The sequence below is a fragment of the Eschrichtius robustus genome, chromosome 11 (assembly GCF_028021215.1).
Source record: "Eschrichtius robustus isolate mEscRob2 chromosome 11, mEscRob2.pri, whole genome shotgun sequence".
NCBI lineage: Eukaryota > Metazoa > Chordata > Mammalia > Artiodactyla > Eschrichtiidae > Eschrichtius > Eschrichtius robustus.
In genome coordinates, this window is record NC_090834.1 from 101,386,718 (window position 1) to 101,403,793 (window position 17,076).

The 17,076-nt window shown below is 35.1% G+C and overlaps 2 protein-coding genes across 2 annotated transcripts; one reads left to right on the plus strand and one right to left on the minus strand.

Moving 5' to 3' along the window:
- Positions 1-7,216: 7,216 nt before the first annotated feature.
- Positions 7,217-8,155, plus strand: LOC137772590 (olfactory receptor 5J3-like). Its single transcript, XM_068556593.1, is given in 1 exon segment — positions 7,217-8,155. A coding segment is annotated over 1 exon segment (939 nt).
- A 5,970-nt stretch (positions 8,156-14,125) lies between these two features.
- LOC137772321 (olfactory receptor 8H1-like) lies at positions 14,126-15,073 on the minus strand. Its single transcript, XM_068556178.1, has one exon. It carries the CDS (start codon positions 15,071-15,073, stop codon positions 14,126-14,128), a length of 948 nt encoding a protein of 315 aa, XP_068412279.1.
- Positions 15,074-17,076: the final 2,003 nt, after the last annotated feature.

Below are 17,076 nucleotides of genomic sequence, written 5' to 3' on the forward strand. Positions count from 1 at the left end.
GATAGTGAAGATGATCCAAAATCCTGGAAATAGAATGGAGAAAATATAAGAAACGTTTAGCAAGGACCTAGAAGAACTAAAGAGCAAACAAACAATGATGAACAACACAATAAATGAAATTAAAAATTCTCTAGAAGGAATCAATAGCAGAATAACTGAGGCAGAAGAACGGATAAGTGACCTGGAAAATAAAATAGTGGAAATAACTACTGCAGAGCAGAATAAAGAAAAAAGAATGAAAAGAATTGAGGACAGTCTCAGAGACTTCTGGGACAACACTAAATGCACCAACATTCGAGTGACAGGGGTCCCAAAAGAAGAAGAGAAAAAGAAAGGGACTGAGAAAATATTTGAAGAGATTGTAGTTGAAAACTTCCCTAATATGGGAAAGGAAATAGTCAAGCAAGTCCAGGAAGTGCAGAAAGTCCCATACAGGATAAATCCAAGGAGAAACATGCCAAGACACATATTAATCAAGCTATCAAAAATAAAATACAAAGAAAAAATATTAAAAGTAACAAGGGAAAAGCAACAAATAACATACAAGGGAAAACCCATAAGGTTAACAGCTGATCTTTCAGCAGAAGCTCTGCAAGCCAGAAGGGAGAGGCAAGACATATTTAAAGTGGTGAAAGTTAAAAACTTACAACCAAGATTACTCTACCCAGCAAGGATCTCATTCAGATTTGACAGAGAAATTAAAACCTTTACAGACAAGCAAAAGCTAAGAGAATTCAGCACCACAAGACCAGCTTTACAACAAATGCTAAAGAAACTTCTCTAGGCAGGAAACACAAGAGAAGGAAAAGAGCTACAATAACAAACCCACAACAATTAAGAAAATAGTAATAGGAACATACATGTCGATAATTACCTTAAATGTAAATGGATTAAATGCTCCAACCAGAAGACATAGACTGGCTGAATGGATACAAAAACAAGACCTGTATATATGCTGTGTACAAGAGACACACTTCAGACCTAGGGACACATACAGACTGAAAGTGAGGGGATGGAAAGAGATATTCCATGCAAATGGAAATCAAAAGAAAGCTGGAGTAGCAATTCTCATATCAGACAAAATAGACCTTAAAATAAAGTTACAAGACACAAAGAAGGACACTACATAATGATGAAGGGATCAATCCAAGAAGAAGATATAACAATTGTAAATATTTATGCACCCGACATATGAGCACCTCAATACATAAGGCAAATGAGAGCAGCCATAAAAGGTGAAATTGACAGTAACACAATAATAGTAGGTGACTTTAACACCCCACTTTCACCAATGGACAGATCATCCAAAATGAAAATAAATAAAGAAACACAAGCTTTAAATGATACATTAAACAAGATGGACTTAATTGATATTTATAAGGCATTCCATCCAAAAACAACAGAATACACTTTCTTCTCAAGTGTTCATGGAACATTCTCCAGGATAGATCCTACCTTGGGTCACAAATCAAGCCTTGGTAAATCTAAGAAAATTGAAACTGTATCAAGTATATTTTCCAACAGCAATACTATGAGACTAGATATCAATTACAGGAAAAAATCCGTAAAAAATACAAACACATAGAGGTTAAACAATACACTACTTAATAACCAAGAGATCACTGAAGAAATCAAAGAGGAAATCAAAAAATACCTAGAAACAAATGACAGTGAAAACACGACGACCCAAAACCTATGGGATTCAGCAAAAGCAGTTCTAAGAGGGAAGTTTATAGCAATACATTCCTACCTCAAGAAACAAGAAACATCTCAAACAAACAACTTAACCTTACACCTAAAGCAATTAGAGAAAGAACAAAAAACCCCCAAAGTTAGCAGAAGGAAAGAAATCATAAAGATCAGATAAGAAATAAATGAAAAAGAAATGAAGGGAATGATAGCACAGATCAGTGAAACTAAAAGCTGGTTTTTGAGGAGATAAATAAAATTGATAAACCATTAGCCAGACTCATCAAGAAAAAAAAGGAGAAGACTCAAATCAATAGAATTAGAAATGAAAAAGGAGAAGTAACAACTGACACTGCAGAAATACAAAGGATCATGAGAGATTACTACAAGCAACTATATGCCAATAAAATGGACAACCTGGAAGAAATGGACAAGTTCTTAGAAAAGCACAACCTTCTGAGGCTAAAGCAGGAAGAAATAGAAAATATAAACAGACCAATCACAAGCACTGAAATTGAAACCGTGATTAAAAATCTTCCAACAAACGAAAGCCCAGGACCAGATGGCTTCACACGAGAATTCTGTCAAACATTTAGAGAAGCGCTAACATCTATCCTCAAACTCTTCCAAAATATAGCAGAGGGAGGAACACTCCCAAACTCGTTCTACGAGGCCACCATCACCCTGATACCAAAACTAGACAAAGATGTCACAAAGAAAGAAAACTACAGGCCAATATCACTGATGAACATAGACGCAAAAATCCTCAACAAAATACTAGCAAACAGAATCCAAGAGTGCTTTAAAAGGATGATACACCATGATCAAGTGGGGTTTATCCCAGGAATGCAAGGATTCTTCAATATATGCAAATCAACCAATGTGATACACCATATTCACAAACTGAAGGAGAAAAACGATATGATCATCTCAATAGAGGCAGAAAAAGTTTTTGACAAAATTTAACATCCATTTATGATAAAAACCCTCCAAAAAGTAAGCATAGAGGGAACTTACCTCAACATAATAAAGGCCATATATGACAAACCCACAGCCAACATCGCTCTCAATGGTGAAAAACTGAAACCATTTCCTCTAAGATCAGGAACAAGACAAGGTTGCCCACTCTCACCACTATTATTCAACATAGTTTTGGAAGCTTTAGCCACAGCAATCAGAGAAGAAAAAGAAATAAGTGGAATCCAAATTGGAAAAGAAGAAGTAAAGCTGTCACTGTTTGCAGATGACATGATACTATACATAGAGAATCCTAAAGATGCTGCCAGGAAACTACTAGAGCTAATCAATGAACTTGGTAGAGTAGCAGGATACAAAATTAATGCACAGAAATCTCTTACATTCCTATACACTAATGATGAAAAATCTGGAAGATAAATTAAGGAAACACTCCCATTTACCTTTGCAACAAAAAGAATAAAATACCTAGGAATAAACCTTCCTAAGGAGACAAAAGACCTGTATGCAAAAAACTATAAGACACTGATGAAAGAAATTAAAGATGATACAAAGAGATGGAGAGATATACCATGTTCTTTGATTGGAAGAATCAACATTGTGAAAATGACTGTACTACCCAGAGCAATCTACAGATTCAATTCAATCCCTATCAAACTACCAATGGCATTTTTCACAGAACTAGAACAAAAAATTTCACAATTTGTATGGAAACACAAAAGACCCCGAATAGTCAAAGCAATCTTGAGAAAGAAAAACGGAGCTGGAGGAATCAGGCTCCCTGACTTCAGACTATACTACAAAGCTAGTCATCAAGACAGTATGGTACTGGCACACAAACAGAAATATAGATCAATGGAACAGGGTAGAAAGCACAGAGATAAACCCACGCACATATGGCCACCTTATTTTTGATAATGGAGGCAAGAATATACAATGGAGAAAAGAAACCCTCTTCAATAAGTGGTGCTGGGAAAATTGGACAGCTACATGTAAAGGAATGAAATTAGAACACTCCCTAGCACCATACACAAAAATAAACTCAAAATGGATTAAAGACCTAAATGTAAGGCCAGACACTATCAAACTCTTAGAGGAAAACATAGGCAGAACACTCTATGACATAAATCACAGCAAGATCCTTTTTGACCCACCTCCTAGAGAAATGGAAATAAAAACAAAAATAAACAAATGGGACCTAGTGAAACTTAAAAGCTTTTAAACAGCAAAGGAAACCATAAACAAGACGAAAAGACAACCCTCAGAATGGAGAAAATATTTGCAAACAAAGCAACTGATAAAGGATTAATCTCCAAAATATACAAGCAGTTCATGCAGGTCAATATCAAAAAAAACAACAACCCAATCCAAAAATGGGCAGAAGACCTAGATAGACATTTCTCCAAAGAAGATATACAAATTGCCAACAAACACATGAAAGAATGCTCAACATCACTAAACACTAGGGAAATGCAAAGCAAAACTACAATGAGGTATCACCTCACACCGGTCAGAATGGCCATCATCAAAAAATCTACAAGCAATAAATGCTGGAGAGGGTGTGAAGAAAAGGGAACCCTCTTGCACTGTTGGTGGGAATGTAAATTGATACAGCTACTATCGGGAACAGTATGGAGGTTCCTTCAAAAACTAAAAATAGAACTACCATATGATCCAGCAATCCCACTACTGGGCATATACCCTGAGAATACCATAATTTAAAAAGAGTCACGTACCACAATGTTGATTACAGCTCTATTTACAATAGCCAGGACATGGAAGCAATCTAAGTGTCCACCGACACATGAATGGATGAAGAAGATGTGGCATATATATACAAGGGTATATTACTCAACCATAAAAAGAAGTGAAATTGAGTTATTTGTAGTGAGATGGATGGACCTAGAGTCTGCCATACAGAGTGAAATAAGTCAGAAAGAGAAAAACAAATACCGTATGCTAACACATATATATGGAATCTAAAAAAAAAAAAGGTTCTGACGAACCTAGGGACAGGACAGGAATAAAGACGCAGACGTAGAGAATGGACTTGAGGACACGGGGTCGGGGAAGGGTAAGCTGGGACAAAGTGAGAGAGTAGCATGGACATATATACACTATCAAATGTAAAATAGATAGCTAGTGGGAAGCAGCTGCATAGCACAGGGAGATCAGCTAAGTGCTTTGTGACCACCTGGAGGGGTGGGATAGAGAGGGTGGGAGGGAGACGCAAGAGGGAGGGGATATGGGGATATATGTATATGTGCAGCTGATTCAGTTTGTTATACAGCAGAAACTAACACACCATTGTAAATCAATTATACTCAAAAAAGATGCTAAAAAAAAAGAAAAAAAGCCCCTTAGCAGGGAAAATATTTCTAATAAATAAATAAAGCAGACTCAGTTTATCAGGAACATGATACTGACTGGTAATAGAAGTCCTGAACTTAGTAACAGAATGAATCTGTGTTCTAGTTGTAATTCTAATAGCATGAGAGAAAATCATATTTTGATCCGTGGTAACACATTTTTCTATTTATAGTTTTCTATTATGAGTTCAATAGATAAAGCTGTTGCTAGAACTCATACTGCTAAGTTACTGGAGTCACACTGGCTTTTCTGTGTGCTGGTGTTGAGAGTTGCCCATCAGTATCATGTGTCAGGTCATTGTTACATCGTCCATGTGAAGCCTTATGCTAGTTAAACGGGCACAGGAACTCCATTTTTCCTCCTCTTTCTCTAAATCATGAATAGGAAACTTATACAAACTCTGCTGTCTTCTTTTTTTTTTATGATTTGTGTAGATAGATAGAATATACAGCAGGTCAAAGAAAGAGCTATATTGGAACTCAAGCCATGCTAGTCCTAACATACTCCAGTGATATGATGTTACCATTACACTAAGCAGCCTTGCAGAAGAAAAATTTGCAGTTAAGATACACATAAATGTCCTTTCACCTCCAAAATATTTTCTTTAATTGAACTTGTGTCCAGGTTATAAAACTCTGATTCTTTATTTTACCATCTGGGTTTTATTAACAGGAAAAAAAATTACGTGTTATGTCCAACAAATTATTTCTTCTTTTCCCTGGATACAGTTAGACTTCGATTCCTTGCACTTCCCAAATTTATTGATCTAAAATATAGACAGGATGTAGTTTATAACCTCAGTGTGTGAGCAATGCACCTCTGTACTAATAGAATGAAGATTTTGATTTTGATTTAACAGTACCATGAATATTGCATCCCAGGCTTACCCAAATCCTGACCTCTGTAGACTTCAAGTTCCATGAGAGCACAGCTCAGATATCTTTCTTGAGATGTCTAACGCTTAATACAGTGCCTTGCATAAAATACATGTTTGTTATTTTAAGCCACCAATTCTTCATAACTTGTTACAGTAGCAATAGGAAACTAATACTCTATATAGTAAAGTATCTACCATCTCTTTCTATTCACCCTCTCCTTCTTTACTTTACTTCATAGTACTCTCCCTCTTCAACTATGGAATATCAGTAGGTGTTTATTTTATATATTTCCAAATAACATGTAAGCACCTTGATAGCGTGACATTTTTCTTGTTCACTGCTTCATCTCTAGCAAATATAACATTTCTTGGCACAGAGTAGTAAGTAATATATATGTACTAAATGTATGAAAGTATACACAAATGGATTAATTTATTGATATTGAACCACAAATATTATTGAATTAGTATTATATCATGCCAAAAAACAAGTGGAACTGATTGGAACCATACATTTTTGAAAGCAATACATATCTGACCGATACAGTTTTGGTCCTTCACACTCACACCTTGCCTCTTTACATTAAGTTTTTGGGTGTGTTTTCATGCTGATAAAACCCAAAGATGTGTAAATACAAAGGTGTGATAGGAAAGGATTCTCAAGTTAAGCTGCACTGCTATTTTTTGATTGGCTTTAATACTAAACAGTAGACCAAAAGATGTCTCTACTTCTTCCTCCTGACTTAACTCTTCTGGAAGGCACAGCCATTGGTTGTCCAAGTGGGGAATGTGAGCATACGGTGAGGCAAAAAAAGTTCTGATACTTGAGATTTGTAAAGGAAGGGAGTTGAATATTGTGAAAGTGTCATGAGTTAACTGGGCATGAAAAAATAGGAATAAGTTAGCCACAGATAAGGAAATCATTTCTAAGATTGCCTTAGTTTATAGCCCAAGTAAGCAGAGAACTTATATGTGTCAGAGACTGAGTCAGGAGTTTGGTATGAGGCATATTTGGCTTAGAATGTCAGTTCTACCTATTAATAGTTTCATGATCTAAGAGAGTTTCCGTATTGCAATGTTGATGATGTGGAAACTGAGAAGGAAGGAATAAAATAATCTCTAGTTGCAAAACTTTGAGTCACTATAAATGAATTGTCTGGTACACACATGGTCCACTGCTGAAATCCACTGCTCCCTGCTATTATGGACACCAGATCATGGAGAAATCATATATGTATATATTTGCTTTTCATCTGAGTGATACCATCATATTCTGCAACTAAAGAGCTATACAAACCTGAATGCATGGCAGGTTGGAATCATACACGTGTGAAGGAATTCCTTCTGGTAGGTTTAACTGAAAATCCTAATTTGCAGATCCCTCTCTTTTTGCTGTTTACCCTTATTTATTTTATCACTCTGGTAGGTAAGTGTGGGATGATCATATTGATCTGACTAAATGCCCAGCTTCATACTCCAATGTACTTCTTCCTTAGCAACCTCTCTTTTTGTGATGTCTGCTATTCTACTGTCTTTGCACATAAAATGCTTGTTGACTTCTTTTCAAAACACAAGTCCAGCACATTTTCTGGCTGTGTTCTACAAAGTTTCTTTTTTGCAGTGTATGTAACCACAGAAGGCATCCTCCTGTCTATGATGGCTTATGAATGCTGTGTAGCAATAGTCAACCCCTTGCTGTATACAGCCATTATGACCCAAAGGGATTGTATTCAGATGGTTCTTGTATGTTACTTGGCAGGGCTCATTAACTCCCTGACACACACGATAGGTTTGCTCAAACTAGACTTCTGTGGTCCTAACATTGTGAATCATTATTTCTGTGATATTCCCCCTCTTCTGAGGCTCTCTTGTTCAGATGCCCATAACAATGAAATGCTGCTTTTGATATTCTCTGGGGTCCTTGCAATGTTCACTTTTATTATCATCATGGTCTCTTACATTCGCATCATCATTGCCATCCAGAGAATCCGCTCAGCTGAGGGGAGGCTCAAAGCCTTCTCCACTTGTGCCTCCCATCTGACTGCTGTGACTTTACTCTATGGGTCTGTGACCTTTAGTTACATCCAGCCAAGCTCTCAGTATTCCTTGGAACAGGAGAAAGTCTCTAATGTGTTTTATACGTTGCTAATCCCCATGCTAAACCCACTGATTTATAGTCTGAGGAATAAGGATGTGAAAGACGCAGCAAAATGGTCAGTATGGCAGAAGAGAACCTCCACTTGACTCACTCTTGTCTATGGCTTTGCAAACCTAACATTATTCTGAAAATAGATAGACTTTCTTTAAAATTGTATCACAGATACAATCACAAACACAACCTTAATCAAGACTCTCTCATGCAATTTGAGACACAAGTGTTGAGTACAAGAAGACTGTAAATCACTCTATTTCACCATTCATTTTTTTTTGTGACTTAATAGCTTCATTCTTGAAAAACTGATATTTTTTTTCTAACAAATCCTCATGATAAACTCTGAAAGAGCTCACCATAGATTTCAAAGAATCTGACATTGAGTCAAATCAAAAGAATACTCCAACAGTAGGCATTTATCAAATGCATTGCTATGCCAGAGAAAAACTGAAATGTTTCCTTGGCATGGTTTTCTTAGACCATACCATTATTTTTTGTTCTAAAAATGCCATCACTCAAGTAAAAATATATTCTTCAATTTTGCATTTAAATTGCATATCTTAATAGTATCTTACAAAAATGGCTTAGAAAAATGTCTATTATAAACTCTCATTAGTTATAATTTGTTCATTCAACACATTTTTATTGAGTTATGTTTATTGTACTCTGTGTGATCCAAACCTAAAGAGATTTAAGGTATGGAGCTATAGCTGTTAGAAGATTGGCAATGGAGGAATATGATAAGTGGGAAGGACTATTAAAATATAAGAAAATATATGAACTTAGTTCTAGCATGGATTTCTAAAGCAAAAGCAGTAGAAAATATGCCTGGCAAGTTATTTAAAGCCATATATATGTAGGCCCTTTAATGCTAGTATAACATGTTTTAGACTCTCTCAATCATTAATAAATAAAACTATCAATGAAATGCAAATAGCATGCTTTAAAAAATTTCCCAGGATATTACTGTTATCAACATTTTGGGAAGTCAAAGAACAAATTAGGGAAAAAGTTATCCTGATATGGGTAAGAAGTGTTGCAGGTGAGCAATACAGAGAAGGGGACAAATTCAAGAGACACTTCATGAATATCATCCACAAGACTTGAGAAATGATTAGGGTTTCTTTTTCTTTTCTTTCTTTCTTTTTTTTTTTTTTTTTTAGAGAAAAGGCTTTACATGACTGGGAGGTTTCGAACCTGTGTCATTAGTCAGATAAATTGGTTAAGAGAAAAAAAATATAGATGTAAGATCTGCACGTCATTAGAATTTCTAAAGGAAGTCTTTCTGTGAAAAGAGTATAGCCAAGAACAATGCCAAAGAGGTGAGAGTTTTCCTAGAATGTTCAAGAAATAACAAAAGATCAGAACTGGAACAAAGAGGGAAAGAAGAGGTGAAGCAAGAGATGTCGCCAGAGAGGAAAAGAGGCCCAGATTATGTCTGGTATATGTACAGGCTTTGAATCTGAGTGAAGAAAAAGGCACAGTGGGGAGTCAGAAAAGTGACACGATCCAACTTACAACTGAACAAGCTCATTCTGGCTGAAGTATAGAGAATAAATAGACCATATCATGGCAGAAGTGGAAGACAGAAGTCCAGGAACGAAGATGCACAACAATTTAGCGAAGAGTTGATGGCATGTTAGACCAGCGTTGACATGGTGAAAATTGTGAGAAAAACTAATACAAGGTATTGTGCAGATGTTAGACCTGGCAAGATGGTGAGGGAAAGAGAGGAGTCAAAGATGACTCCAAGACTGTTTTAACAGGCAAGTAAACAAAATACAGTAACACGTCCAAAAACCTACAATGTATATATTTTTTCAAGCACATACAATATTTTCCAATTTGAACATATTATGGGGCCAAGAAAAAGTCTGAATACACATCAAAGGATAGTGTATACTAGTTCCATAACAGTGAACAAGATACTTAAATTTGCTAAACACAATTTGTTTACTTGTAAAGAGAGAATAAACATACCACTTCTAAGTTGTATAGATAGATAGGTAGATGAATTAGATAGATGATAGATAGATAGATAGATAGATAGATAGATAGCTATACAAATATAAATATAGACACAGATATGCATCTGTTAGGAGCTGAAATTCTACAAGAGAGAAACAATATGAAAAGTTGTATAATTCAGTCAAGTTCAAGGATCTCGGACTTTAAATGAGTCAAAATATTGCAAAAAACAATTATGTGATACAGCACACTGAACAGAGCTTGTAGAGTATTATGGGGAGATGACTATGTCACCTAATGTTAGATCTCAAAACTTGAGAAAGCATGAATATGTACTGGATATTATAAAATAATATCATATAATTATAATGCATAAACAAATACATGTATAAATTTCTTCTTAATTTATAAAAATATACTTTTTTTAAAGAAAGGGTTTATGTGAGTGGGAGATTTTGTATGTGTCACTAGTAAGATAAATTAGTTAAGAGGAAAGAAATAGGTATAAGATCTGCATGCCATTAGAATTTTATGTCTATATATAGATGAGATGAGAGAGAAGTTGAGAGAGGGATAAAACAAATGTAGCAATTGCAATTGGTATTTATAGCAAAGTGATACATGAACAATTGTTTATTCTTGCAAATTTGTATTTTTCCTGAATCTCTTCTGTAAGCTTGACATGTTTCCAAAAAAAAAGTTGAGGAAAACATAGAGAAAAGCACTTATAAGATGAGAGACCACTTTTACTTCTGGATGGATGGTTGTAGTTAAAACAGCATTTATGCAAAAATAACAAGAAAAGCAAGATAAGATACATATGTTATCTGTTGATAAAAGTGAGTAGTTGTTAAGGAAAAGAGAACTGAAGTGGTTTAGAATTCAGAGAGGTGTAAACTTAGAGAAGTGAGCTGATCTTTGTCTTACTGATGCACAGCACACTGGAAAATGCAGTCTTGGGGTGCATGGCAGGTTCTGCAAGTGTTCAGAGGAACCAGTGGAGTTTTCAGCAGATGCTTTGCAAGTTTCACTACACGTGGTTGTATTTCCTCTCACAGCATTATAAGGGGAAACATGCAGTATTTGTCCTTTGGAGACTCTTATTTCACTAGGTAGAGTGGCTTTCAGTTTAATCCATGTTATTATCCATGTTATGCAAATGGCAGGTTTTCTCTCTTTTCTAATGCTGAATAATACACCATTTTATGAATATAATTACATTTTCTTCATACACTCTTTAATGATGATGGGCATTGGGTTGTTTTCATATTTGGCTTTTGTGAATAAGGTTGCAGTGGACATGGATAGCAGGTATCTCTCTGGGGGCAGGGGGAAATGGGGAATTGTTGTTCAATGGGCATAAAGTTTCACTTATGGGAGATGAATAAATTCTAGACATCTGTAGTATAACATACAGCTTATAGTTAACAATACTCTTTTGTGTACTTGAAATTAGATTGTGGTGATGGTTTCATGGATGTAGGCATATGTCCAGATTCATCAAAATCTATGTATTCAATATGTGCATTGCTTTATATATCAATTATACATCATTCAAATTGTTTAAAAGAGAAACAAATGGCATTGTAAAATGAAAAAAAACCCACAAAAGCTGAAAATAAAAGCTCAAAGGAAGGATTTAACACATATTAGAGAAAGCATAAGATATTGGGTTGGGCAAAAAGTGCCTTCGGTTTTTAGGTAAAAATAAAAGACACATTTTTTATTCTCACCAAGAACTTTACCAAACAGCATATTCACAGTTTTGTTCCACTACCTTCTGCCATTTTTCAGGCAACTTCATAATTCCATCTTCCCAAAACTTTTTATCTTTTTGAGCAAAGAACTGTTCCAGTTGCCTTTTACAGTCTTCCAGGGAATTGAAATTTTTTCCATTAAGAGAGCTTTGTAAAGATCAAAATAAATGGAAATCTGAAGGTACGATGTCTGGTGAATACGCTGGATGAATCAGAACTTCCCAGCCAAGCTGCAACAGTTTTTGCCTTGTCATCAAAGAAACACACGGTCTTGCATTATCGTGATGGAAAATTTTGCGTTTTCTCTTGACTAATTCTGGACACTTTCCTTCAAGTGCTGCTTTCAGTTGGTCTAGTTGGGAGCAGTACTTGCTGGAATTAATCATTTGATTTTCTGGAAGGACCTCATAATAGAGGACTCCCTTCCAATCCCACCATATACACAACATCACCTTCTTTGGATGAAGACCGGCCTTTGGTGTGGTTGGTGGTGAACTTAAATAGGAAGGAAAAATGATCCTAAATTTGTATTTACCTAATAACTTGCTTCAAAATACTTACAAGAAAGGTAGTGAAAGTGAGATAAGAAAGTGAGATAAGAAAAGAAAGTGAGATAAGATTATGTAGAGGAAAAATTTAAAAAGAAAGGAAATTTTAGCTCTCTACCTGACTAAAGTGTATGGGTTGCCACAAAAGCTGAATTCATTGTAACTTCGTAGCTTTACAACTTGTCTCTGCTACAAATTTTAAAACACGTGGGTCAAGCTTTTAATTCAAGAATTTATTTTCAATGATCAAAACAAGCCTATAGAAATCAGGAGAAAGACAATGATATTTTTAAATACACAGAATTTCAACAAAAAAGCAATATACTGAACCTTGTTGACACATCACAGAAGGTAGGATTTTTAATGTTTTCAGATAGCCACCAAAGTGATATTACTTCATGCAGATCTTTAACTTGATGAATTTACAAACATTTCATGTCCAAGGCATTGCAATATGAGAGTCTCGATTTTTCCCATGTACCAAAAACACATTCATCTTAGATTCCAATGACAAGGGAATAATCAAAGGTTAACCTTGCAAGTGTATACTGAAAGCTGCAAAAAAGTACGTAGGAAATGACAGAAATATTGCTTATGTATATAACATATGCATATACATACATAACTATCAATCTAGATGAACACACACAAAGCTGTTGTTAACTGTTAGGGCGTTTCTATTTCCTGAAATTTTCAGTATTTTTCAAATTTTATCCAATATTAACATATGCCATTCTAAATCCAAAATTGTGAAGTGCTGAGTTTTTCCTTAGCTGTTTGTGTGTTTGTCCTTTAAGTCAGCCAAAAGTAATTTATAAAACACAAGTGAATATTCTTTAAGAAAAGACATTGTGCATTAATACTCAGGAATGTGAGTGTTCTAATGATAATGGCCAGCATTTATGAGTACTTCCTTAAATGGTTTACATCTACTATCTGGTTTAATCTTTACAGTAACTCCATGGGCCTGGACTTATTATTTATTTTGTGCAGCTGAGGAAACTGGAGGCTTAAAGTTTCAGTGATTTTCAAGGGTTATACAGCTAAAAGGGTAGCAGATCTGGAATCTACATCCTGGAATGTTTGTTTCTAAAGTAAGTGCTTATGATCATTCTGCTATACTGCTTCTCCACAAAATGAATGCGATAATTTCTAAAAGTGTTATCATTGTTCCCCAAAGGGAACTCTTTTCCCTCATAAAATTCTCTGAAGTGGATTATGCATTGGAATGTGTATGATATAGTTTAAAAGGTGACAACTATATTTTTCATTTTGCAAATCAGTTGCCCTTAAAACCACATATATTTAGACCATAGACTGAACATGTTTCATGGTTTCCAAATACAATGCGGACTTCTAAAAGCATATTCTTAAAAATGCCCAAGATCATATTTGGTCAAGTAAAGAATGGTTCAACAAAAGAAAGAAAGAAAAGAAAAGAAAGAAAGAAAGAAAGAAAGAAAGGAAGGAAGGAAGGAAGGAAGGAAGGAAGAAAGAAGGAAAGGAAGAAACGAGGAAAGAAAGAAAGAAAGAAAAAGGAAGAAAGAAAGGAAGGAGGGAAAGAAGGAAGGAAGAAAGAAAAAGGAAGAAAGAAAAAGAAAGAAAGGAAGGAAGGAAGAAAGAAAGAATGAAAGAAAGAAAGAAAGAAAGAAAGAAAGAAAGAAAGAAAGAAAGAAAGAAAGAAAGAAAGAAAGAAAAAGGATTCAACTGTTTCTATAAAGAGACCAAAGAAATACACTACAGGGAAAAAAAAAAAGAAAAAAGATGAACTTAAACTTTAGCATCACTGTTATTTTAATTGCCTGGAGCCCCTTCTCTTTGGCATAACTCTAATGAGAGCATTTTTTACTTCTTTGTTTCTAAGAGTATAAACGAGTGGATTCAGCATGGGGATGACAATAGTATAAAAAACAGAAGCCACTTGATCTTTTCCCAAGGAGTAGGACTTACTTGGTTTTAAATAAGTAAAAATCAGAGTGCTATAAAAGATGGTAACTCCCAGCAGATGGGAGGCACAAGTAGAGAAGGCTTTTCGCTTCCCTGAAGTGGAAGTAATTTTCAGGATAGTAGATAGGATGCACACATAGGACACAGATATTGGGAGAAGAGATACCATCAGGGTGGAGCCAGCGAAAACGGATATCGTGATTTCAGTGTCATGCGTGTCCGTGCAGGACAGAGCTAAAATTGGGGGTGCATCACAGAAAAAGTGATAGATTATGTTCGAGTCGCAGAAGTGCAATCTGCTCATGCAAAGCACATTGACAAAGGCGTCCATAAAGCCAATCAAATAGGGACCAAAGACTAGGGAGCAGCAGCGTCTTGTGGCCATAACAACTGGGTAATGCAGAGGATTGCAGATAGCTACGTAGCGATCATAGGCCATTGAGGAGAGAAGAAAACATTCAGTGGCACCCAAGAAGATAAAGCAATTCATCTGGGTGAAGCAGTTCAGGTATGAAATGTACTTGGTGGAAGTCAGTAAGTTTTGTAAGGTTTTAGGGGTGATGACGGTTGAGTAACTGAGGTCAAGAAATGACAGGTGACTGAGGAAAAAGTACATGGGGGTGTGAAGCTGGAGATCCAGGTGGATTATCAACATCATCCCTGCATTCAGCAACACAGTGATCAGGTATATCAGGAGAAATAGCGTAAAGAGGACCAGCTGGATCTCTTCAGAATCTGTCAGTCCCATGAGGATGAAGTCAGACACATGTGTGCTATTCCTTCTACTCATAGTTTTCAAATGCTCTAAACTGTTGAGAAATCAAATTTAACACTGAGCAGGAATTACTTCAAAAAGATTTTTGTTTCTGTGAATGACACGACATATTTATATTAGCTTAACGTTTCCAGGAAGTGCGGCTAATGAGGGCTGTACAGTGTATGAAGAGAAAAATCTTAATTTGATTGCCAAATATAGAAACAGGTATAAATTGACATTTGGATATAATATAATAAAAGCTAATATATTAAATAATTAGAGTAAGCCCGACACTGTTCTAAATGCTTCCCGTTATTAATACATTTAATCCCCATGAGATTATTAGACCATATGTAGTACTGTTAGCCACAATATTTTTTAGATGAGAAAAAGGGCACAGGAAATTTAGGTAACTTATTCAGAGCTATTAGATATTGGCTCTGTAATTCTACCAATTTAGATTGACTCCATAGGGCATGTTCATATTACTATGTTCCTATTTATAATTAATTTCAGCAAACCTGAGGGAAAAAATGATAGATATACAAAAACAATGATAGAAGAAGAGCTTTAATGCACCATGTACTGTTCTTTTAAATCAATATGATTTAATACTAATGAAAAAGAAATTTCAACCGTAGTGGACTTTAGTAGGGTGTATTAAAATTATAGACCATATATTAGTATTAATTTCCAAAGTTATGATGTTTTCCAAACTTGGTCATTCAAAATTAAATTTCTTCTAAAATTAAATTGCTAAAACATGCATATTGATTGCAGGCCCTGATTACATCAACTCTATATTTCAGGTTTCACAAATCCTGGCATTACTTAGGCCACGGTCTAAATGATATCTATATGCATATTCTTCTGATAATGTCTCCGTTTTATCTGATCTTAACTAAAACCTTTTAATTTTGAGAATAACACTTACCGGGAGCCAAAGTTGGTGAAAAAACTCTTTCTTCCAATATTATTTGTTTAGAAGTATGTCAACCTCAAATTTTGCTCACAAATAAAATATGAAGACGATTTATGTAACATAATATTCTGTAGCATAATATATTTTTCTTTGAAATAAGTTCTTTTTAAATTTTAGTGCACTCATTTTGTTTTATTCTGAGGGAAAAATAAATCGACATAGAAATTTTCTTCAGCTCCTGATCAACTGTAAAATTTGCCAGGAAGTTATGTCTAAAAAGAGTTTCAGGGATCTTCTGGGGACATATGTAAGCAGAGCAGAGTATGGTTTGCCTTTCACCCTGATAATTTGAGAACCTCATATATTGGGGATTGATAATAATGCAACATTTGGTCATCCCTGTGGACCAGTTTCCAGGGAGGATTGCTTAGCATGTCTCCAAGGAAAAAAGTTCAGGGACTAAATGCAGCTATGCTAGGTTTTGAGAAGCTAGTTGTCTTTTCCCTTAGAAGCCACAGAATGAAGAGCCTAATTGTTTGGCCTTCCTTTGTGATGCTCTAAATTGTTGCCTGGGGTGGTAGAGAAACTATTTCTAGAGAAATTCTTAATTAGTCTATGATTGAAACCATCAGGGATGGAATGACGCATTTTTCATAATGAAACTTTTATATTTAAATGTATGACACTATTATAGGGTAAATATGTTCATTAGAAAGAAAATTAAAATATAACAAAATTCAAAGAATGATTCAAAAGCAATTCAAAACTGTTGTAACATTTAAATGAATTTCTCCAAATTTTTTTGTTCATAGAATGTTTATTTGTATGCCTCTAGGTTTGCATAATTATTATCACACAGTATATTCAGTATCCATTCTCATTTTGTAACTATAATTTCATAATGTAATATGACCAATGTTATACTATCCTTCTATAAAACCCATAATTTCATGTATTGCACATTGACTGATACCCCATAACCAACTTCCCTCTAGGAGTGTTCATCAGATCTTAAGTATTTTATTGAGGCTTGTTTATCCAAGATGAGGAACCAAAGGAAGTCTTTAAAAAGGGATTAACTTCGAATCACATTAAAATATTCTTGTGACTCTTT

Coding starts and splice junctions, on each gene's coding strand:
- LOC137772321 (XM_068556178.1), bottom strand. CDS start 15,073: ATGAGTAGAAGGAATAGCACACATGTGTCTGACTTCATCCTCATGGGA.